This window comes from Pungitius pungitius, chromosome 1, assembly GCF_949316345.1.
Source record: "Pungitius pungitius chromosome 1, fPunPun2.1, whole genome shotgun sequence".
Classification (NCBI taxonomy): Eukaryota; Metazoa; Chordata; class Actinopteri; order Perciformes; family Gasterosteidae; genus Pungitius; species Pungitius pungitius.
Window position 1 is genome coordinate 12,410,531 of NC_084900.1, and position 25,836 is coordinate 12,436,366.

General features: G+C 41.9%; 1 protein-coding gene across 4 annotated transcripts in view; it reads right to left on the minus strand.

The window, feature by feature from the left end:
* Nucleotides 1-25,836, minus strand: part of afap1 (actin filament associated protein 1) — a 58,887-nt gene that overhangs the window by 20,959 nt on the left and 12,092 nt on the right. For 2 of the 4 annotated variants that reach the window (XM_037480433.2, XM_037480434.2), the window contains exons 2-3: nucleotides 9,597-9,725; nucleotides 8,889-8,971 (exon numbers count right to left, since the gene is read on the minus strand). In XM_037480433.2, the coding sequence (XP_037336330.2) occupies nucleotides 8,889-8,971; nucleotides 9,597-9,725 (212 nt within the window). Of the gene's footprint in view, nucleotides 1-8,888; nucleotides 8,972-9,596; nucleotides 9,726-21,809; nucleotides 22,000-25,836 lie in introns of those variants that run through there. The other 2 variants (XM_037480432.2, XM_037480435.2) reach the window with 2 other exon arrangements.

Here is a 25,836-nt window from a genome sequence, read left to right on the forward strand (position 1 = left end):
TATCAGCCTGCAAAATGGTTTTATTTTTGACCTTGACTTTGCCAGGATCTTTTTTGTCCAATCGTGTTTGTTTTTTATGAACATTAATTGTAGAAAGATATTTAGAATTGGACACAGCTAATAGAGATATGTGCATATGGTTGTAAAACATGTTTTGGCATGAAAATTTGGCCTAGTCTTTAGGGTAAATTTACCGAGGAACATAATAATTCCCTCTGCTCACTTTTAAGGCAAAGTAGGCTAAATAATAAAACATTTTATTTATATAGTGCTTTACATGGTAGGCTACTTAGACACTTTACAGGAAAACCAGTGCATTTAGCACATAAACAGCAATAAAACCAACACATAAAAAAGGCTATTTAAAAGCAATTAAAACGTGTACAACTAGTAAGTATATTTTTAAATCCTTCTGCATTCAGTCGGTCCGCGATTGTCTCCCATGCTTTTTCTCGGTTTAATAACATCAGCCGTATGTCCTTTTTTTTGCATATTATATACTTTACCCCCCTTAGTTTCCATATATATATATATATATATATATATAGTTGTTGCTCAGTGGGTGAAAAACCTGCCACACAGCTCTTCTCCATTTCTGCATCAGTAAATCTGTGATCAATACCGTGGTCTATTTAAGAAACCTGTGAACATGCACTTACCCCAACCATGTACACCTGGATTGACATCGCCTCACCTTCTCATCCTGGCTCGGCAAACATGCAACCAATTAAGCCATCAACGAGCTGATCACACAAGCTGTGCTTTTTCAATTATCCTGGATTTCTTTGTTCTACTTTTGTGCAATAGCCCCAGAGTCTTTTCCCCTCATGTGTCCGTCATCCCGTAGTTTGTTTTGTTTTTCCCATTTGCTTATTGCGCGCGTGATCGTGGTCACACCTCCAGACGCCGCCCATGGCCACGTTCCCGAGTGGTGCACAGCTGCCACCAATGAGACTCATCACTGGCTGTATTTCAGCCCGGGTCCTACAGGCCTGGGTCGCCTGTCGGTTTCGTCTTCTGCCCTGGTAGTCACCACGGACGCTGTGTGAGTTTCTCTGCCTGACCTTCTGCGCCACTGACTGCAGGTTCCTGTACTCCACCTGCCACAGAACTTACACCGTGACCTGCCTCCGACGTCGAGCCGCGGGACTCGCGTTGTGTTCTGCCTGCCTAAAATATTACAAATATCTGGCCTTCAGTATCATTAATATCTTGTTCGGTCAAACATCTATGCATTTCTAGACCAATTAAATATTGCTGCAGCCAAAGTGTAACCCTTAAACCGATCACTTTATGCCCGTGTAAGATTAACAGTCTTATCCATCTTTCTCCAACATCAAGGTCCCTGCTAAAAACACTTTCACAGAAATGAACATGTCATGTGAAATTGCAGAGAGCAATCCATAGGTATTGAGAAAGGGCCGATGTCTGGTAAAAAAATATTGAGGGTATTTTTTTTCTTACATTTTTCTGATTTGTCTGTTTTTTACGCTCTATCCTCATATGTCATTTTAAATGTGTTTTGTCAAAATAGCTTGAAAGAAAAAAAAATGTATTCTATCTTTAATACTGAATGAATACATTTTAATGTGAAAGTATGAACACAGTCCTTAGTTTTCCCTTTTTTTTGTGTCTCCATGCTTTCACTGGTTATGCTGCTCTTAATGTCACATTGCAATGACTTGAGGTCAATTCCCTTGGGAAAAATCAGCAGCTTAATGCTGACTTACGAAAACGGTTCTTAAAGGGCACAAAATGTCTGCCAGAGCTCTCAAAAACTCAGCGGTGTAGCGGTGGGACAGAACCAAACCCTCAAAGAGTTGGAGGGAGCGCGCCTCAAAGTCCACAAGTCCGTAGGGTTGGACAGGGGCTTATGGTGCGTTTATATGGAGCCAAATCCAGTCAAACGTATTGATCATTTAAAAAACCTGAACGTTGTGAACATTGAAAAGTGTACCGGCCACATCCGGTTCAGGTTCAATAGTCTAAATGTAGAAAAAAAAAAAGATCTGAAAGTGAAAAAAAAAAAATGTAAAACTGGAGAATATAAGATTTGAATCTGTAACGAAAAATATAATACACCAAATAACAATCAATATATTTAAGTGAAGAATGGAAAAAAACATGTTCTTAACTCCAAACTATATTCAACCCCAAAAATGACCTGACTACGCACGTTTTGGTATGAACGCACCATTAGTTTTTCCAAGTAGAAATCTCTAACAACAACAACAACAAGCTGGGTTATCAGTGGAGTTATTGTGATAGGAAACCACAGCATACACTTACCGGCCACTTTATTAGGTACCCCATGCTAGTAACGGGTTGGACCCCCTTTTGCCTTCAGAACTGCCTCAATTCTTCGTGGCATAGATTCAACAAGGTGCTGGAAGCATTCCTCAGGGAGTTTGGTCCATATTGACATGATGGCATCACACAGTTGCCGCAGATTTGTCGGCTGCACATCCATGATGCGAATCTCCCGTTCCACCACATCCCAAAGATGCTCTATTGGATTGAGATCTGGTGATTGTGGAGGCCATTTGAGTACAGCGAACTCATTGTCATGTTCAAGAAACCAGTCTGAGATGATTCCAGCTTTATGACATGGCGCTTTATCCTGCTGAAAGTAGCCATCAGAAGTTGGGTACATTGTGGTCATAAAGGGATGGACATGGTCAGCAACAATACTCAGGTAGGCTGTGGCGTTGCAACGATGCTCAATTGGTACCAAGGGGCCCAAAGAGTGCCAAGAAAATATTCCCCACACCATGACACCACCACCACCAGCCTGAACCGTTGATACAAGGCAGGATGGATCCATGCTTTCATGTTGTAGACGCCAAATTCTGACCCTACCATCCGAATGTCGCAGCAGAAATCGAGACTCATCAGACCAGGCAACGTTTTTCCAATCTTCTATTGTCCAATTTCGATGAGCTTGTGCAAATTGTAGCCTCAGTTTCCTGTTCTTAGCTGAAAGGAGTGGCACCCGGTGTGGTCTTCTGCTGCTGTAGCCCATCTGCCTCAAAGTTCGACGTACTGTGCGTTCAGAGATGCTCTTATGCCCACCTTGGTTGTAACGGGTGGTTATTTGAGTCACTGTTGCCCTTCTATCAGCTCGAACCAGTCTGGCCATTCTCCTCTGACCTCTGGCATCAACAAGGCATTTCCGCCCACAGAACTGCCGCTCACTGGATGTTTTTTCTTTTTCGGACCATTCTCTGTAAACCCTAGAGATGGTTGTGCGTGAAAATCCCAGTAGATTAGCAGTTTCTGAAATACTCAGACCAGCCCTTCTGGCACCAACAATCATGCCACGTTCAAAGTCACTCAAATCACCTTTCTTCCCCATACTGATGCTCGGTTTGAACTGCAGGAGATTGTCTTGACAATGTCTACATGCCTAAATGCACTGAGTTGCCGCCATGTGATTGGCTGCTTAGAAATTAAGTGTTACCGAGCAGTTGGACAGGTGTACCTAATAAAGTTGCCGGTGAGTGTACATTAGAGTAGTTGTCCAGCAGCAGTACTTTGCAGCTTTGTTGTGTGTGTGTGTGCGCGCATTTTTGCAATTTTTATCCCACCTCAGAATTAAGTATAAATATGAATCAGCAGAAGCTGGTGCTCCACAGCTTTGGAAACGCTTTTAAGATGAAGCGGCTCCATATCTGAAATGGAGCCTGTCGATTGTAATACAACAAGGGAAGAGTCACATTTTGTGACCAAAGTAGGTTGTATTAGTTTTTCACCAGAACGCAGACATAGCAACAATTTTTCCTCAGTGCCTTGCTAAGCCATTGGGATCACATCAAGTGTCAGGAAAAAAACACTGTCGCAATGTGAACGCCTTCATAAGAACTTTAAGCATTTGTGATTTGTGAAATAGGTTTTCCATTTGTGACACAACTTTCTCAGCTGCAACTTTTTAAAAAGAGGAGGGGCGCAGAATTGAGCAAATGGAGATCAAAACATAGCATGCAACCAACTCTCAAAGGCTAATCCTTTCTGAAGATGCAGGACTGATTCAACTGAAATTGTTTGATTTTGAGCCAACTCTAGCTGCAGCTTGACATAGCACAGTGACACATCTACTCACTACAATTACTCCCATTACTTCAAGACTAGAAAACATTTGGTTTGGAGAAATTCAGCAGGCCTTCATTGGTTCTAAATCTAAAGCTGCGGTTCTACAGCCAATAACATGGCAATGACCTACAGCAGGAAAGCGATTCTTTGAGAAGATGACGTATGAAGGGACTTTGTGTGTACAGTATTGTCTACATCTCAACACAAGGCCCGGGCCGAGACACATTTATCTGTAACAGGGCCTCAGGCACAGGGGGGGGTTGTATGATTCAAAAAGAGGGGAGGAAATAAATTCCTAATGGGACCCAGACTGCCGTGGCTGGTGTGTATACAGTATATCCATCATCCCAACACATTTCTGTACGCTGGGAGACTTGCGTAACGAGGGAGGGTCTGTTTGGGGGAAGACGAGGGAGGAAAGAAGGAAGGGGTTGTGGGGGCACAGCTCTCCAACATCAACACAGATGGAAATAATTTGTGTCTCAGCTTGTCCACATTCTGCCTTCGCAAAGCAGGCATGGAGCCTCAAAGAGTCTGGAGAATGCAATTGATGATGTGACTGCAATACTTACGTAGCTGTTGCTAAAAGCGTTAGTGCTAGAACAAGTAGCCACAACAGGCTCTTCTTTTCTGTTATCATGAATAGAATATTTGGTTGTTGGTCAGACGAAGCAAGTCATTTGCATTAGTCTCCTTGGCCACTTTACACTATTTTATGACATTTGCTAAACATTAGCTGCGAGTTTCTCCAAAGGAATCTATTCTGTTGATTAAGGAAAACCAAAAGAAATGTCACATTCTCCTGATGCTCCTTAATGCACAAAACCAATCAAACGTGAATGGACACACCATGAATTATGATAACCACAGAAAACAATCCACATTGACCATGGACTAATTATTTCTTGAATGATAAATACTTTTTTTTAATAGTGAGGGGAGTGACGCAGCCACTCTCCATCTGGATGGTGATTGGTTTAATGTTTCAGTAAATTAATTTGAACTACTTGACAGCTAAATAGACACTGTCTAGACAGGCACATACTTCATGCCAAAGGTTAAAGAGCAACATTAGTGTGACATGAATGCTGGATATGAAAAAAGAGAGAAAGATAAAGAGAGAACATTGTAGTCCCACACACACACACACACACACACACACACACACACACACACACACACACACACACACACACACACACACACACACACACACACACACACACACACACACACACACACACACACACACACACACACACACACACACACACACACACACAGCTTCAGTGGGATTCTACCACAATTTGTGGTCATTATGACCTAATTAGAGACTTACGAAGCTTAAATACGTGTTCAAGCGTGGCACATTGTAACATGGAGCTTTCTTAGATCCATGAAGTGATTTATGAGGTGAGGGGTGCGCATGAGGTCAAACTGACTTGAAAAGATCCTGTTTCTCTGTGAGTGTATACAGTATGTGTGTCTGAAATAAGGCATGAGTGAAACTCAGGCACACACATAATATATATATAATATTGATTATTATAGTGTCCAACAGTAAATTGTGCCAGCAGGTGACTGAGAAACACATTGAACGGATATCTTTTATCACAGTTAAAGGCTTTAGAATAACTAAAAATAAGTATGAATAGTTTACAAGAAAGTTTCAGTGATTGGTCCGGCAAGCTATGGAACAGGAGCTGATCATGCCAGACATGCATGTGGAGAAACAGCTTTAAAAAACAGGTCTGGACAAAAACAACAAGGTAAAAGCAGCACAATGGTGTGTTGTAGTCATGCCATGCATTTCATCTGTTTGATGTCTTTCATGAACTAGACTTCTAAATCGACCTCTCCCTTTCACACATAAATACCACAGGAGGGTTCAATAAAGACGAGATGGAGCTTCCTAGAACTGAAATGGGTGCTTACGGCTATCTAGTTGATTAGTGGATACCCTGTTCGGTCTTCTGATTCCTAATGACATTAGTGTGTTTATGTGTCTGTGTATGTATGACCGTCAATAACAAGTCTGGACCTATTATACAAATTTGTACGCAAAGCTTCAAACACATCATATGTTTCTGCTTCTGTAGGTGGGGAGCCTGTATCTGTGTATATGTGCATGCGTATATGTCTGTGAGAAGATGTTGAACACAGTGTTGTGGCTTATTGTTATGGAGAGAAGGCTTTGCAAGCCATCACAACCACCTGCTTTCCATCAAAAGCATCTGCTGTGACACTGAAGAACCACTCACACACACCCTGTTTTTTCTCAGCTGCTACAGCAGACATGTAAGAGTCACCACTGATATATCAAGGTAATGCAAGGTGCTATGTTAGACTCAAGCCAGGCTTCCTTCTGCTTAACCACTTAAAATACACCGTTAAACACAGAACCCAGCTTCAGCATTCCACTGGATTAGTAAACCTTACATTTACATACTGTTGGCCTTAGTGGCGTATGCATCATACACATTTATATTTGAGGCTGGGTTTTGGATCTCACTTTTGTGGTGTTAATCAAAATGTGCCTGCTAGTACCAAAGTGGATGAAATAAAAGCTACTTTTTGAACTCTTTTCTTCAAATTGAATTCAGTGTGTTGTGCTTGGACTCAATACACTCTATCATCTGATCTGGAGGATCGTTATTGGCCCAGACTGCACTTATTTAGCTTGACAACAGATCCACATAAATTATACATATTTTCATAATCCATTTTTTCAATTCCAATGAGTAACACAAAGAGGTTGACTAATGTTAAACTCAACAACTCTCATCGGCTGGTGTAATAATTCCGTAGCACGTCGGTTCAGGTTTGGGAGGACACCGAGTGATGGTAGTTCGATGATAACCTGCCGATAAACGTTGTGTTGTAGCTACAGCTGAATCATTATGAGTAGGGTGGAGTAGATAGATAAGTGCTTAGTGTTTGTGAAAAAGTCAGATTAGTGCATTTCTTTGTTTGGACAACTCCTCGACCCTCAGAGGGTCCCTCAACCGTCAAGTAGGGCTGTGCGGTATGGCCAAAAATCCCTATCACGGTATTTAGAAAGATTCTAACGGTATTGCTTTTTTAAGTAAACACATTATTCATTGACCCAGAAAAGGACCACCGGTTACCTCAACAGCTGTTCGCTGCTCGCTGGCCAACTCGCTCGCAACCGGCCGCTGTTAGTAGCTAGTTAGCGTGTTAGCGTGTTGTTGTGGCTGCTAGTGTTGCCACCAAAGGCTCGACAGACTTTGCAAAAAATATTTTTCTGATCTAATGGAGTTTACGTTGGATTTTCTAAAACCAAAAACCCTCCAAACCCATCACAAGCTGCTGTTTGGCAGGAAACCACATGGTGTGCTCAACCTGTGTAAAGGGGAAATACTACGAATTCCATAGTAGGCCATTCCACAGAGACTGTTCTTCTTGCTGTCTCAGAGCAACTCCACGCTGCTAAAGCCGCCTCTCTCTCCTCTGTCCTCATCCTTCTGGACCTTTCTGCAGCATTTGACACAGTAAACCACCAGAACCTTATCTCCTTCCTTCAGGAACTTGGTGTCACAGGTTCTGCTCTCTCCTTTCTCTTATCCTACCTTGATGGCCTACCTACCGGGTAACCTGGAGAGGATCTGTGTCGGAACCTTGTCCTCTCACTACTGGAGTTCCTCCGGACTCCGTCCTGGGTCCCCTCCTCTTCTCTATCTACACCAACTCTCTCGGCTCAGTCATTCCCTCACATAGTTTCTCCTACCACAGCTATGCCAATGACACCCAACTAATGCTCTCCTGCCCTCACTCGGACACTCAGGTGGCGGCACGGACCTCTGCCTGTCTGACTGACATCTCTCAGTGGATGTCCGCTCACTATCTGAAGATCAACAAGACTGAACTACTTCTCTTCCTCGGAAAAGACTCTCCCACCCAGGACCTGACTGTTAACTTTGGCAACTCCGCGTTAACGCCCACTCTCACTGCTAGGAACCTTGGTGTGACACTTGACAGCCAACTCTCCCTGACTGCCAACATCACAGCGACAACACAATCCTGTAGGTACACCCTCTACAACATCAGGAAAATACGACCCTTCTCACTCAGAAGGCAGCGCAGGTACTGATCCAGGCTCTTGTCTTCTCCCGCCTTGACTACTGTAACTCTCTCCTGGTAGGTCTCTCTGCTACCGCCATACGACCACTGCAGCTCATCCAGAATGCAGCAGCACGACTGATCTTCAACCTTCCTTCTGCCACACCACACCACTTCTCCGTTCTCTTCACTGGTTACCAGTGGCTGCCCGCATCCAGTTCAAAACATTGGTTCTCACATACCATGCATGCTGTAAATGGATCGGGTCCAGTCTACATCCAGGACATGGTGAAACCCTACATCCCAACCCACACACTCCGCTCTGCATCAAGCTGCTTGTTCCTCCCTCTGAGAGAAAAACACTCAGCGAGATCGCGACTCTTTGCGCTTGGCTCCCAGATGGTGGAATGAGCTCTCTGATGACATCAGGACTGCAGAGAGCCATTACATCTTCCATCGGAAACTCAAGACACACCTCTTTAGACTGTACCTTGACTTAAACACTAACAAACCGTAGCACTAACAAATCGTAGCACTTAAATTGTACTTATAATGGCAGTTATCTATGTTTTGATGAAAATTGTAGTTTCTTGTTACTTCTGAGTTTGTATCTACGGTGGAAAGGCACTTATTGTAAGTCGCTTTGTAAAAAAGCGTCAGCTAAATGACATGTAATGTAACTAGGATCATAGGTCATGTGGTCCAGATAGAAGTCTTACCAGCCAGGGTTGAGGAATCTCAGGGAGGGGCATCTGAGGCGGGACTGGCAGACTACTGTGGATCTCTGACTTGAATGAAGATTCTGTGAAGGAAGATCAAGACAGATCACGATTCTTTGCTGTCCTTGCTCCGAAATGGTGAAATGAGCTTTCTGATAGCATCAGGACCGCAGAGAGCCTTTACATTTTCCGCCGCAAACTAAAGGACACACCTCTTCAGACTATACCTTGATTAAAAATACCAACAAATTGTAGCACGGATAATGGCTCTTATCTGTAACAACTTGTATCTCAGCTTATTTAATAAAATTACACTGTTTCTTGTTCTTTTGAGTTTGTATCCTTATGTTTGAAATGCACTTATTGTAGTCACTTTGGATAAAAGCGTCAGCTAAATGACATGTAATATAATGAAAATGTAGTAATGTTTTGGGCGACCGTGGCGCATGGTGTGTTTATCCACAACACCTTCAATAACGGTCTGCGGAATATTGTCTAACGCACCTATGACAAACGATCTGACCGGCAAACCGTACGGCTGACAGGGTGGCGCAGAAGGTACGGCAAAGTCATCCGGCGGCCAACAGGACACAGATATATGTGATGTAATGGATGGCTGAACAGATGGTTGCAAAATAAAAAACCTCACTTTCTTAGATCTTGAAGCCCTACCAACTTGAGCTATCTCTAAAGTGTTCAACCCCTCACCTTTATCTGACAAGACTCTGTTGAGGATGTTGGAAAGGTGCATCTTCTTCTCTCGAATCCCTGCACTCAGGTACTCCCTGTCCAAAAGGTCCAAGAATAGACGAAGCTCACACACCAGCTCCTCCATTGCTGCAAGACACACCAAACACAGACACACTAAATAATCAGGGATATCAGAATCTTTTCACATCTGTTACAATGTGCACATTTATAACAGCCTTTAAATGCAAATGTTTAATTCATGGTGATGTTTGCTGACCAGCACTGACAAACCTTTAACACATGACATTTTTTAAATTCAGAAACACGTTAAAAAAATCAAGAGCGTAATCATCGCATTAATCCATAATGAAAAAAAGTCACGGGTTATTGGTTTGTTTCAGGTTTACGGCTAATCAAACCAATGATGGCAGGGAGAATTATCCAATCAGGAGTGAACAGGACGAGTCTTCACAGTATTCGGGTGGGATTAATATGCATGGGACGCTGCTTTGAAGACAACTCGGAAAATACGGGACAAACCCCGTCCCATATTCATACTCAAATAAGGGACGATTCCGTATTATAAAGGGATGGGTGGCAACCCTTGCGTCACCATTACTTAAAAGGATCCCGTGAGTTATCTACGGGAGGCAGTGCCACATGATGCCAAAAAAGAGACTTCTTTAGTTTTTAATGGAAGGTCACATACATGCTGTAGTCCTATTTTCAAGTGAATGCATTGAAGCAGCTACTTTATCCCAGAAGCTTTTTTAAGGATCCACACCGACTACGCTAACTTGACAACTTCCTCCCTCTCAATGGCACTTCTGATGTAGGCACTGGTCTTGTACGAGTGCACTCATGATTTCAGAGACAAAATCTTAAATCCTAATTCACAGTCAGGGAATCCAGGATTATGCAGGTCTAAAATGTTGAGGTTCAGTAGTCTAAAACCAAGCAGTGCTCTGCCCACATGTTGTTAGAAATTAGATGTTTGTGCTACTTCATGCCTGGTATCTGTGATGAAAAAAATCGTTCTCCAAAACACGTCAGAATGCCAGATGTGATCGTAACCAACAAAATGTGAGCGAGTGGGTAGCTGATTTATCATGTGAAAGATTCATATGATAATCTTTCAGAGCATCACTGTTATTTTGGATGGATTCTCCTTGAAATATTGGATTGATTTCCAAAATAACCACAATTAATTAGTACAGCAGCAGGAGATATTTGGGTATTGGACAGCAGCTCTGTGGCTGGACACAAAGCCACTTTCACACATTCCTCACACAATAAAGTTATCCAACTGGAGAGAGAGAGGGAGGGAGGGACAGATAAAACAACCACGAGAGAGAAGGTTTGGAACTCAGTGGAGTAGAATTTCAGAAGAGAGGGAAAGAGTGAGATAAAACATTAAAAACTGAGTTTGAAGAAATAGGTAGGGATGTTGTCATCCTCCACATCTTAATTTGACCTTTGGCCCAAGGCCCACAATTCCGTCATTAATGTTTACAGCAGTGCCATTCCTGTCCTGACATCATTCATGATGACTAAACACTAAAACACTAGCAAACCGTAGCACTAACAAATGGTAGCACTTAAATTGTACTTATAATGGCACTTTTCTAGAACATGTTTTGAAACTGCTTATTTGATGAAAAATGTACTTTCTTGTTACTTGTTCTTCTGAGTTTGTATCTCTATGTGGAAATGCACTTATTGCAAGTCGCTTTGGATAAAAGTGTCAGCTAAATCACATGTAATGTAATTCATGAATACATTATTCTTTAAATGGTATAAGCGCCATATTCTTTAAGGAATGTAGGTCTGCCTAGTTGGTCAGATTTAAATCAATTATAAAAAATAACAATAATCTTTCTTTAAATTCTTCTTGTCTTGTTTCCCTCTCCCTGGCGGTGTGGTGGTTAGCATTGTCAACAATCCTTTGAAGGTCTTGAGTCCTTTCCACTCATCCAACACTGTTGCTCTCTCTAGAAGCAGCTACAGCAAGATGACTCGTAGCATCACCTCCTCAAGTATCATCATCAATCAAATCAACCAATCAACCTCCTCAGAGCATCCCCATTGTAAAGCTACCTCCTCACACGCACCCTGGATAGCTTTCAGAATGTACACAGAAAACAGCTAAGCTGCTAAATTGACTGTTCCATAGCTTTGTGCAACTTTTGCAATATCTTACCTCTACTCGGTGATCAAAAAAAATCATGAAACCCTACAGGAGTAACCCAGATTATAAAGAATGTGGAGGGAAAATGAAAAGGACCACCCACAAACAGAAAATACCACTTTATGCAAATAAACCACAGACTCCTGTCTCTCCTCCTTTCACGTAACACTCACTGGTCCACCACAACTTTCAGCATCAACTCGGCACTAGAATTGTGGCAAATTTGACATGCCAAATTGCATGCTGGGGACACATCTCCGTTGCTAGGTTAAAAAATGGAAAAGTCAGATGTAGGAGCAACAACAAGAGACCAGAGATGCACTAGGGCTGTCACAATATCAAATTTGTGTTGTGCGACTATTGCACCAACTTATTTGCGATAAAAAAATATTATTTTTTTGACCATTTTGTGCCACTGATTACATTCCAACGTTTCATACATCAGAATATTTAGACATTAGAATCTGAATGTGAAAAAATATATCCTAAATAAATAAAACAAAAAGTGCGAGGGACAAGTCCATTTAGACTTGTTTATCCTAATTGTATGTAGATGTCATAAAAAATAACACTTCATCCGCCATGGGGCCAGGCACGGCAAACCCCCAAGAGACTACATTACATGAAGTGTGATTGAGTAGCTTGAAGATGCTTGAGATCTGAACGGATGTGGCGATGGTAAGCTTGTGAGGACTAGCGGGTCATCATTTGGACGGGGTGTTCTGAATCCAAATCTGGTAGCTGCTTTGCCAGATTCGGAGATGAAAAGTGGGTCCGTTGGTGACAGGGTGACTGTAACTTGAAGTAAACGACAGGTGTCGGTCGGCCTGATTGGTTGGTTCTTGTTTGCATTAAGTAGAATGTTAGGCCAGACGGTCAGCCAGCAGAGATGTTCATGCGGACCTGGCTGCTTGGTTTTCTGCCGCCACAAAGACAGCGTTTCGGGGCACGCGCACTTCAACCAGTTCATACGCCACATCTTGGTAAGACAGTGTTAAATCGTCTCGGCCACCGTGCGTTCATTACTAAGTAACATAGACGCCCAAGCACGCGTAACGCGTGGAGGATTTTGATAGAGCTGCTCAGTGCAAGTGGATGTGGCGGCACAGAGCAGGTGGAGGAAAACCTGGAGGACAGACAAAAGAGAAAAAGACTGGTCATGAAACCAAAAAATAAGGAGAGATAGAAAAGACTGTTCAATAAAAAGTGGGGGTCCAAATGAGAGGACGGTTAAGGGGTCTCTTTTGTTGGGACAAGCAATTTCCCAGTGGAAACCAATGCTTTGCTACTTGTTAAAAGCCAAATCCTTTCATGTCATTTACATTAACTCACACAAACACTTCATCCATTTGTTCCTGGCCCGGCACCTCTGTCAAGTTTTAGAACCCATTGTGGCCCGCGAGTCAAAAAGTTTGCCCACCCCTGCTATGGACCGATCCTAGGAGGCATATCTAAGGGACAACCTAAGTACTACAAGCTCTCTTATGCTCTCTTATGCAGTTGTAGACACAACACAGGGGGTCCGTGGGCCCGAGAAGGAAGAAAGAGTTTAATATGGCTATTATGGAGTTTTCGACAACGAAAACTATACTAAAAGGAGTAAAATTACTAAATGTGAATAAAACTAACATTTAGTCTAAAGACTAAGACAAAAATAGCTGGCATACAGTAGCTATCACCGATGTTGTAAAAGGATCTCTAAGTATCTCTATGTGGAAATGCACTTATTGTACGTCGCTTTGGATAAAAGCGTCAGCTAAATGACATGTAATGTAATGTAAAAGGAAGCTGCCGTTTGCAAAAAAAACGTAATACTACACAATGAATGTGCTCTCATGTCAGAGCACGTCCACGATGGGTGACGTTAGATATATGAGGACTGGTGAGGTTATGGACATATTTGATGGACTGAAGAAAAACGATATCGTTCAACAAGTAGTTATGTGGAAATGACAATATATTTAATCAGGGCCTCAATATTCTCTCCCGACGTTTAACACCCTTGCTAAGTAAATCCGCTTCTTCAAATGGATCGTCCAGAAAAGGACATGCCATGTTCAGGAAAACACTTTAGTCTTTAACGTAACAGAGATCTTATTTTGCTGATATGTGGAAACCGCCCTGAAATACGCCTGATTCAGAGTATGAATGAATGAGGAAATGAAAGGGCGCTGTGTCATTGGCTGGCTGCTGTCAGAGGGAGGAGCCTGTGAAAGAAACTCGAGGTTTCTTGAAGAAAACCTGCTCCCGACCAGGTGAGGTTCACAGGCTCAGTTACCATAGCGACTGACCCTGGGGGTTACCTCCCTTTCTGAAACAGACAACCGAGAGTTTGCCTCCTCTTAGGGATAACAAACTTTTATCTCAGACATATCCACACACACACCTTTCCCTCCACATGCATTAATGAATGTTTTAATTTGTTGTTTAGGTATTAGAATATCGTATAGTAGCTTTTGTTGATTTCTAATGGTATTGAGCGGATTAGTATTGTTGGGAGTTAATAAACCCTGTTATACTTTAAGGAGATGTTTTCTGTGATTTCTTTGTGCATTTGTGTACTGTAGTGCTGGCTGGAAACATAGACAAGTGTACGAACTCAAACCTTCAATTCCTTGCTCTTAATGAGTGACTATCAATTATGAGACTTTAGTTTGGTCATTAGTCCCTTTTTAGGGGGATGCCCCGTTATTCATTTACTTTGTGAATTATCTTAGCGATTATTATTAATTCTATTCATGTCAATGATTTAATTTCACACTAGCTATTAACCAACACATTACCCCTACAACAAAATGGTGCCCTGGCCGTTCCAAACACTGAAATGCAAAGTTTCTAACACCAACAAATATAACACAAAGTACTTTTGTTAAATTATGATCCGCTGTACTGCAGGTGACACGCTGTGAAAGGCAGGCATCATTAAAGTCCTAAACATTTCAGAAAGGCTTTGTGAAGCCTTTACTTTGAGGAGAGAGAGAGTCGTGGCCACATCAGTGGATTAGTTTATGATGAAAGACAAGCTGTCTCGTTCTCTCCACATTTTTCAGGTCTGTAATTATGAGGTTTGAGAGTTTTCCCATTGTAAATGCCAAGAGAACATCACAAAGCAGGGCTGACTGCTATCGAACAGTACAGGTGGTTTACCATGCAAGCAGATGTTTCACTGACCGCAAATACACATCTGCAAAACCCTAATTTTAAGAAAGAGGTGGAGAACAAAGGGTTAGATATGGAGACTGACAGAGGGGAGACGGGGCAATAGCAAGCTAAAGACAGATATGGTTTGAGGATGGAGACCGAACTCCCTTCAGTAGCTCTTTTGCGGCCCTGTAAGATTTAAAAAGCTTAAATCCACTGGAGAGGGAAATGAGGTAAAGGTACATTCTGTTTTGGTGGCAATAAGCGCCGTTGTTGTCAACAGGCGGGTCGGGGTCGTGGCTCTGGGTCGCCGGGTATGCTCAAAGCATTTACAGTCTGGATGGGGAGGTTTGTTTGCTCTCACACACACAGTACCTTTGTTAAGTTGTGATCCAAGAGTTGACAGCTCTTCTTGGCTGCGAGAAAATATATTTTAAGCCCTCGGCATCCTTTAACATATTATGTAATTGTGACTAGGAATAAAAGGTGCAAACAAATCTGTTTGGAGTCAGAATAGTCCTTTTGGGGTAAGAAGTAGTGCTGTGTTTTGGCAACAATCTGGTGACTTGATAGCTCTCATGATAAAGAGGGTAGGGTTGTTCCGATACCAAAATTCTGACTTCGATACTATAAAATACAAAATATTTCGATACTCGATACTTTTCGATACGATACAAATAAGATACCTGAATATTTATCTACGATAGTAATAAATAAAACATCTGTAAGGTTCCCTTTTTACCAGCCTGTTCCTGCCCAGCTTTTTAAAGACTTAACAAATGGCATTCATATTAGTATTAATCCAGAGCACGATATTAATGAAAACGACATGGTAAAATCATAGCATTGATTATACACGGCTATGTAGGCCTATTGTCCGTATCTGACTATATGACTACATCGTTATTCCATAAGTATGAATTACATCATTTTACAGATGTGTGTTTGAGGTGGAAAAAAACTAAAGCTATGTGGGTTGTGTACGTTAAAGATGGACACACAATTAAAGGGCATTTTCTCCCTTTATTGAAACAAACAATGAAAATTGCATATAGTGTGTGTTATTTTGTACCATTTTGTGTGCATTCTGACCTCACGATCACATAGGCCCACATGAGTGAAATTGTAGGTCCTTTTGCATGTGTATATTTCTGCTGGACTATTCAGTAACTTGTTTGCTGTCTTGCTTTATCTCGTGTTGCACTTGCTTGTTGTTTGACTGTTAGGAAAGTTAAGAAACAAGCCAACACAGCTACAGGCTGCCATCTCTCACGGTTTCCCCGTGTGACACACATGCTTTTGCATGTTTTCACACGCACTCACGCCACACATGTGATTGATTACGCAAAAACACAATCCGCGCTGGTTCATCTCCAACCTCGCCGACGGTAAATGGCGCATCTGTGACGCTGCACGTTGACTTGCTGCTTTGTCATAAACAAAGTCAGCGGATTTCAACAGGTTTCACCAAGTTTAGCCGCTAGCAAGACGTCTCGTCAGCGATGTTAGCAGCTGGTTATAACACGCTTGGCCATTGATGCTACTATTAAAAATGTCCCCAGACGGAGCACTTAAGGGGGCGTTGGAGAGCACTTTTTTTCATCCCCAAATATGCGCGACCACAAGAATATCTAAATTTTTCGCACTTCTGAAGCGCCTGCAAACATTTTTGAACATGGCAAAGGCCCCAAAAGTGCGATTGAAGTGGTGAAATAATAAGAATAATAAGAAGAATTCTTCGAAACTCAATAGGGCTTCGCCTGGCTTTCAGTCGGCTCAGGCCCTAAAAATAAAGAGTACATATCAGAACATTTAATTGTATTCGTTTTAACAGCAGAACTTGTTCTCTACACTACACTCAGACACCCTCCGAAACAATTATTACCATCATTGTAGTGCAAGTTAACTATATGTATACACTACATCTAAATACAGCAAAAGAATAACCAAGTGCTATGAAATGAATTTTAAATGGCATTTGTAAATAAATGCATTAGAGGCTTCTTGGTTAAATTCGTTGTTGCAGCCCTAGACAAATTAAAAACGTAGATTGTATTTGTGTGGATGTAGCCAGACCTCTCGCTGTGTAACCCCTCCTCTTACTACATGTCAGCCTGTCTGCAATAGCAGCACCATGCATGATGGCATGGCCACCAATACAACTCTGGACATGTAATCCGAAAAGCTTTGTCCAAACAGATAGATACCCTAACGAGCTAATGGGCCCAATCTGTTACAACAATAACCCTAAAGACACCTGTTGAGGATCATCAGAAATGACCCTCTCTTAATGGACCGAAATTACCACGGTGACCATCAGGATTATTCCAAATGTTGACGCAGGATTCCAAAGTTAAATGCGTAGGTGATGATAATGATGCTTAAATCAACAGGCCGCTTGTCAGTTGAGTTTAAGTCATGTTGGAAACTGTCCTGTTAGCGTAAATAACAGTTTTCTGAATGGCCCCAGGTGCCTCTGATCCCTCTGCGTTCTTCCAGAAGATTTCTGAGACTGGGGGAAGGCCGGCAGGGCAGTTTCTGTTCCCACAAGGCAACTTACCGACAGGCGGGCTTTGTAGGGAGGGAGGAAGAGATTACAAAGTAATTTCTCCTCTCTACTTCTGGGATCGGTCTTCCCCACCACCACCAAAAAAAAAACTTAAATCAGACTTTCAGAGCAAGACAGAGAGGAAAAGCTACCCCCAACTTTAAAGCAGAACCAAATGGGCCAAGTGGGCTAGATCAGTGACATGACCTACCCATTCTGCCCACATCACACACCAAAATTAAATGCTTGTCAATTAGGGTTTCTCTGAGGCAAGCTGTAGTAATAAATGGCAATAAACACTTGCGCATTTTTGCCCTCAAAACATGGCACCCCGTTAAGTGGGAGAGCTATTGAGCGAAGACTTATTGAAAGGGATCCTTGAATTGCCTAAGAAGTTTGCACCATCAGAGTAAGGTCAACAGGGAGGGCATAGCTGGTCAAGTTCCATTAGGCCTTTTTTTATAAAGGGACATTGACATGTAATTTCAGGATTAACACAATCTGGGGGAGCTATTCATTTGCAGTTATTATTTAGTTATTTATTCTTTAATATTATTGTTTAATTCTTTAGGTTAATATAATATTAAGTCCGCTTTTTCTGTTTTTGTAGTCAATTTAGTTTAATCATTTTGTCATTATAGTTATATATTATAAATGCAAACCCTCACTTGGGAAAGCAAACCGGATCAGTTTGCCGCCCTTTGTTTCCACATATTTATGTGACGGCTGCAAATACTGTGGTTTAGAACAAAGCACAGGAATACTGTGCCTGGACAGAGTTTGCTCAAACTATGCCTCCCTGCCACCAAGACTGACGAGGATACTCAGGTAATCACAAAAAAAGAATTGAGCCACAGTTGCTGACTTTGTAACCAGAAAACCGTACTACTGGGCTACTTGCATTGCTGTTTAAAGATGCTCAAAAAGTAAATAAAATATGTAGGATCACCTATGTTCAGTCAAGGAAAAAGGACAGCAGGTAATCACACATCTTCTGCTCCATGAAGAAAGAAAATTTGTGAACTACAGACGCTCTCTGACAACATGGATTTTACATTTTCAAGAAAATCAAAATGGACGCAGGCAAAAATGGTACATTTGTATACTATGATTGACTTTTATGTAGAGCACTTCCAAGAGCACTTGTGTGCAAAATTTTAAGTCAATCGGTAAAAGTGGGCAAAAATGTCCCCAGAGTGAGCACTTACGGGGGCGCTAGAGAGCACTTTATTTTAACTCCCAATATGCGCAACCCCAAGAATATCCAAATTTTTCGCACTTCTGAAGTGCCTGCAAAAATTCTAGAGTTTTTGAATATGATAAAGTCCTCAAAAGTGCGATTGAAGTGGTGAAATAATAATAATAATTCTTCAAAACACAATAGGGCTTCGCCAGGCCCTAATTAATTACACCAATTAAAGCCCTGTTCCATTTGGTGGGACCCCTGGTATTCTGCATGCTAGCCTACGGAATGATTGGGACAAACTATAAAGAAGTAATCAATTACACCTGTGTAACTTTCTATGACATGAAAAGAGGGGCCATAAACCAGTACATGGTAAATGGACTGTACTACTATAGCGCTTTTCTAGTCTTCTGACCACTCAAAGCGCTTTAACACCACATGACATCATTCAACCATTCACACACTGATGGTTTATAAATGTATTGTAAACCACATCACTACACTTGCACACACAATTTCCACTGGGCCCACTCAATGAAATCAAAGACGAGTTAATGTACGGGACCCACATTTCACATCAGCAAGCACCTAGCCAGACGCATTTAGGGATGAAGTGCTACTGAAGTTTCCTTTACCAGTTTGTGACATGACGGCATCATTATATTCATACTAGACTCATACGGTCTGTTGGACAGGTTACAATATAGATTAATAATACTGGGATTTTCTACATATCAGGGGTTATTGTGATTAGCAGCTTCACAAAGTAAGACATTGGAATACGGGGGGTCCCACAGCCGCAGACAGAATACACGTACGTAGATGAATACAAATAATGCTGGCACGTGAAGTTTATCCGAGTTAGTTTTGCCCAGAAACCTTTAGCATTCAGCATAAGAAGCTAATTGGCCTGCGAGACACTCAAAATGTGCCAATCAACACATTTGTTGATTTTCAGTTTTATACTATGCTATTGATGTTTTTGTTTTTTGGAAAGTACACATTTATTTGAGGCAAAATTCTCCCACAATCCCCAGCGAGAGGATTCAATGTATATTTGCACTGTTGTCTGTTCAGAAAAGTGGCTGAAAAGTAAACAATGCTTTTTTTGTTCCGCATCACTGAACTCGAACCGAAATGTGACGCCAAAAAGTATACCGAGCCCGAAGGTTTACTATCCCTGTATACTGGTTGCTATAAACTCACATTGGTTAAATTCTCAACCAAATCCCAAACCAACACATAATCTGCTACTTTTCTGGTGAGCCACTGAGATGTGATTACAACGTCAGCACACAATAGGTGTCTGTCTCAAACCGAGCCAATGGCATGCGCAGAAGCACTGCCGGGCCACCTGATACCTTGCAGCTGTTATTGTAGCCTGCCATTCACTGCTACGAGCAGGAGACATGACAAATTCCAGGAGCATGTGAGGAAACCTCTGGCCTTGCTGGGTGTACAGCCAGAGGTTGACCTGTAGCCATGTTGATCTGGTCTTTGTCATGTCTGTCTGGGCACTGGCAGCTTCAGGTGAACTGAGAAATCTGATACAATACCATGCGCCCCCACGTAGAGGCAGAAATGACACAATATAAGTCTTGTTGTTTATTAAAAGAACAAGGTAAAGACCTGTTCTATATAAAGGTAACTTCAAAAAGGACTTCTGTTGTGATCTGGCTCCAAATAAATATAATGACAAGAGAAATACAGAACAATGTGAATGAGATTAACTTGAGAATAACTTGTTATTAGCGGAGCTGTTTAAATGGATGTTCTTTGACCTGCTGAGGGACAATGAAAGTGCTTTAATCTTATTCATTCAATCAGCTGAGTGAGCATCAAAGTCATTCCCAAACCAAAAGGGTGGTGGCCGGAGTGAGTTGGACTGAGGTATTTTTGTCTTTCCCCAAGAGTGAAGGTCAGAATTGGATTTAGTTGAAATCCCCAGGGTTCCACTTTAAAACAGTGCTGCTCCAGCAGAGTTAAGCGTCTTTTAAGAACCGTTTTAATTCCTTATTTTATGTTTCAGTAAAACGTGAAGAATGTTTTATGTAATGTATCTGGATGCGTTTTCTAGCAACGATGAGGTAATGAAAACCACACTTGCTTTTAAGGTCACAAAACCAGGAAAAAAAAGTTAGGTTTCATAACAGTGATCTGTATCAGAAACAATAGTAAAAGCTACTGTTAGCACCAGCAACATGCTTCAGGGATTTGTTTCCACAAATATTCATAATTGAGTGTGTAAAAATTGCCAGGTTATGACAGGCTGAACTTTGTTAGGGTCAGTTAAGGTTAAAGGTCAGTCTTACTTTATTTGATTATCCATCCATTTGGTCAAAAGATTGCAATTTCTGTCACGAAGACAAATTCCAATATGAAATCGGTCTACCATCCAGCAAAGAAGCGGCTCCTCTTCAGTGTGGCCTGCAGGTACATGTGCTGTACTGTGGAGACCTCAGCAATGAGGCCCAAAAGATTCAAGGCTACATGGAGAGGTCAGTCTATTCCACATGGACACTTGGTAACGACACACAACCCTGATCACCGTCTCGAAATTCCTTCAGTGACAGAAACTCCAACTTCTATTTCACAACATTGCTCATTTGAAAAGTTCTCTTTTCAAATTAACCAGTACTTTTCACATTTTTACAAAAAAGGCAGATTGCTGTTCCATGATAGTCGCGTGGATGTGCTCCAATTTACATAGTTTACCCCTAAATGGATATTTTCAGCGCGTGTGGGTGTGGGTGTGCGTGCGTGCGTGCGTGTAGTCAATGTTGGCACTGATACTTAGCATAAAGTTGATCGGAGAGTACTTTCGAACATAAACTAGCAAGTTTCCATCACAACTTTGCATAAATAAAAAGTAAATTAAAGTTATAGATGACCGGGGAAACCATAAGTAGGCCCCAAGTACAGCATTTAGGGGACAAGGTGAAAAGCACGGAATTAAACAATAGGCGTAACGTTCCGAGTGAACACCGCAGGACCGTTACTGATCGGTCGCTGGTTCGTATTAAGCCCGGAACAGGACAGGCTTCTGTCGCTGTGTGGTTAGTAGGAGAAGAAAAAAAAAGAGAAGAAGATACACGCGGGTCAATCCTGCGGAAATGTCCGGATAAAAGGGAACGAAAAAGAACTCGTGTAAAAAAAAATGCCCCTCACCCATGTTGGAAGTGAACAGAAGAGGGTCGCTCCTCATCGTGGAGACGGCTCCCCTGGCAGCGTACGATCCAAGCCGAGACCCTTTTAACGGGAAACGCGCCTCCACGTACTCCTTCTCCGGAGCTGGCCACAAAAAAACGTCACTATTCCTTTCAAACGTTTGCTACGGATCCTCCTCCTTCTCCTCCTTCTCCCCTCCTTTCCCCCTCCCCTCTGCTTCTCCGAATCTCTCGCCCTCTCTGTCGCAAGCTGCCCGCATGGCTACGAAGGCTGCGTTTGAACTAAACAGCTCCGAGCCTGGACTATGGAAATATAAACACATTATTGGGTCAATACATATATAATTGCTAAAAGACATATGTACAAATACATGTTTTTTCTTTGAATTGTTTATTTTTATTTTGTATTACTTTTTCCTTCCCCTTGAAAGCGTTTTTTTTTTTTGGAAGGGGGGGGGGGGGGTCTTGTTTTCTATGAAGTTGTGAGGCTTTTACATCATTTGTAATTTGCTCTTTATTTCCCCCCTCTCTGTCTGCATAGTCACCATCATTCTTTATGGGTTTTTTTCAATAAGCTTCAACTTTATAGCTTTGTGAAGCAGTCTCACTTTCACTTCTATTCAGATTAGTCGTGCCAGATGACAAATTCTGATTAAAAAAAAAAAACAGTGTGAAAAGGTGTGTCAACAGATCCAACAGGCCCCTCCTACCAATACAGTACTTTCTCCATTTAGCCTTAGGAGACCTTCATTGATGTTTACCGGGATATTGTAACCGAACACTGGATGTAATTTTAGCTTGGTTTACACAGCCTCCTCTTGGATGTTATTCCAAGAAATGTGTGTAAATGCAAAAACTGCGTTTTTACAAAACTCTAACCCTCTAACTTCAAAACACAATCAGAATGGTGTTAAGCAGCTTTAGTAGTCACAGTAGAAAAGGAAAGCAACAGTGAAAGAGAATAAGAGGCTAGTTTTCCTAATGACACTCAATTACCATGAACTGGGGATTCTCTCCATCCCCAGGGACAAGAGCCAGTCTGAGTTCAATATACCATCTGCCACCAAGGCAGGAAAAAGGAAGGGAGAGGGTGGAGGGTACCCAATGTCCTGTTTTTCCATTTCTCTTCACTGCACTTTTCCAGTGACGAACCTGAGAAAGAAGGAGGGAACAGTGTAGAGAGAAAGAATAATGCCCCCGGCTCACCACAGACTGTGAGAGGTTGTTAGTGTATTTCCCTAAAGGATAATCTTGGTCTAACTGACCTTGTTCTGATGGGAATGTGTGTGTCTTTGTGTGTGTGTGTGGGTGGGTGTGGTGCTCGGAAACAAATTTTGACATTTATTTTTAGTTTATGACCTTGTTCACCTATTAATGTACTGATTCTGCATTGAAGGTTGCAGAATCAGTGCATTGTTGCATTTTTACAGTGCCACTGCATCATTCTCAAGTGCAGGTTTATGTTAAGGTTCCAATACAAATTGTGCCTTAAGGATATGTGTGCAAGTTTAACAAACTTGCTCAGGGGCATTATGCTCCAGATTATGGCACTCTACCTTCCAGTTTTGTCTTGTTGGCGGGGTGTCACCATACACTGAATGCACGCATACGGTTGTTTTTAGGTGTAGAAAAAGAGTGTGATTGAAGTCACGATTCACATGACAAATGTTGTCGATGAGGTTGTTCGATGGTGGTGGAGTTTAAGGCTAGTTGGCTAGTTTTTTTTATTATAGATATAAGCCGCATCCATCAGATCATCCTTTATATTAGTGGTTGCCCACAAAGGGGTCACAACTTCATCACCCACCCTAAAAAAAACTAATGCAAAACTGGCATTAGGACTTGACTTATGTTGTGTTCAAACCACACACCCCAGAGCAGCTAAGGTTACAAGTGGACAATTGCAGCAAAAAGGCAGAGGTTGAGGGAGAGAAAGAAGAATGAGGGAGAGAAAGACATAGAGAGCAAAGGAGAGAGAGAGAGAGAGAGAGAGAGAGAGATGGCGAGACCCACCAAAAGACAGCAAAAAGGACACAGTGAGATACAGAAAAAACATTTTGTATCTCACTGTAACTTCCTGTTAATGTTAAAATGTATGCTTTTGCAATGTTTCCAGCTTCAATTTTAATATTTGAAATGAATTTACTTGAAAATATCAATAACATGTGTTTCAGGACAGATCAGAGCAGTGCGAAGCCATGCTCTCACCATGCCACAGATTCTCTGTGTGGCACTGCGCTTCTTTGCGAGCCGCATGTTCTTATATGCGGAACCTCTAAATAAAGCCACTATTTGCCGTACTGTCAAAAGTGTGTGGCACTGAAGTCCTTGGTCCATTTGATGTGCAGTACTGGAAAATTTCTACACCATTTGCAAACTGGTAAGGCACTCGCCGGGTGAAAAGTACGCCGGGCGCGGCATCTTCTGCATTTCTGCATCAGTAAATCTGTGATCGATACCGTGGTCTATTTAAGAAAGCCGTGGACGCGCACTTATAACCAACTATGTACACCTGGATTCACTTAGCTCCCTTCTTTCACACAAAGCCAAGCTGCGCTTTTTCACTTATCCTGGATTTCTTTATTCTACTTTTGTGCAATAGCGCCCTGGTGACTGGTTGCACAGCAATAGATTACATGCCAATTACCAACTGATAATGAACTGACTAATTCCCATCACGCTTTTGGTCTGGTGGTGTCAGGCTAGCAAAGGGAAAAACAAACAGGAAGATTGCCAAACAATTGCTTAAGAAATGTCTGTTTAATGTGATCGTTATTTAAACACTCCACCAATCAGACAATAATTGGCCAAACACGACTTAGAAAACCGGCAGCAGGTTGGGTTTGGGATGTATTTATGTTTTCATCTCACCTGCATGTTTCCTAACTCTCCTGTGATTTCAGATCTTCCCAGATTATCAGATCATTACCCTTACCTGGCTCTCCTTGCCCTTCTCACCTGCAGCCCATCCCCTCATCAGCCACTGAGCATTTAAGCCTGTCACTTTCTGCCAGATTGTGTCGTGAGTTTGCCAAGTTATCCAGCGGTTACCCGGTATAATTTTCTCCTGAACTGTCTTTTGACCACGGATTCCAAGCCTGCTCCTTCTTGGGTTTAATCGCCTGCCTTATAGCCTTCCTGGTTCTGACCCGGCCAGTCCTTGTCTATGGATTCCAAGCCTGCCCCTCTGGGATTTGTTTGCCTTATGACTGATCTTCTGGTTTGGAACCTGCCTGTATTTTGCGCAAAGCTATCCTTCTCTTTCATCTGTGTCTGATCCATGCTTTTTAGTTTTAGAGTTACTGCAGGAAAGCTGTGAATGTACGATACTGTGAATTTAGGTAAACCTACAAGAGAACTGCGGGAACATTTAAAAAAAGCTCTTGAGTTCTTGCTGAGCTTTCAGATACATGCAGCGGCTCTTGGACGTGGTGACAGAAATGATAGCTACAGCTAACGTCAAGCTGATATATTATCGTACAAATGTTTTTCTTATAGTTTAAGGTTATACAAAAATTGTTTCAGAGGGGGTGAAGTGATGGAGTGACTAAATATGTCCCTCTTGCTGTAAAAGTAAACTACCGGGTTTCAAGGTTTAACAGTCACACAAGCATGATTCCACTCTGCATTTACAGAGAGTAACTCATTCCCTTTGTGTATGCTGTCAGACTGCTCTTTGCTGGCCCAGGAGGGCTGTCCTTTCACCCAACATGGTGATCATAACACCTGACAAGTGTGTGTGTGTGTGTTAGGATGGCTCCCAAAAAGCACATTTGACGGACCTGGAAACCGTCTGGTTCCGATTCAGGAGCTGTCATTTCTTTCAACATTAAAATGGTGTAGTGCAAAGGTCATTGAAGTGAAAGCCATAGAAAGAATGCTTCAAATGATATGTTCTTTTAAACCCATTTATCAGTAACAGGTGTCTACGGCACTTTTTTCTCAATGGCAGATACGTGTTTGTAAGTCAGCTTTACTGAAAGTAAACTAAGAGATGTATATTGTTTGTTTTGATTATTATGCTTTTA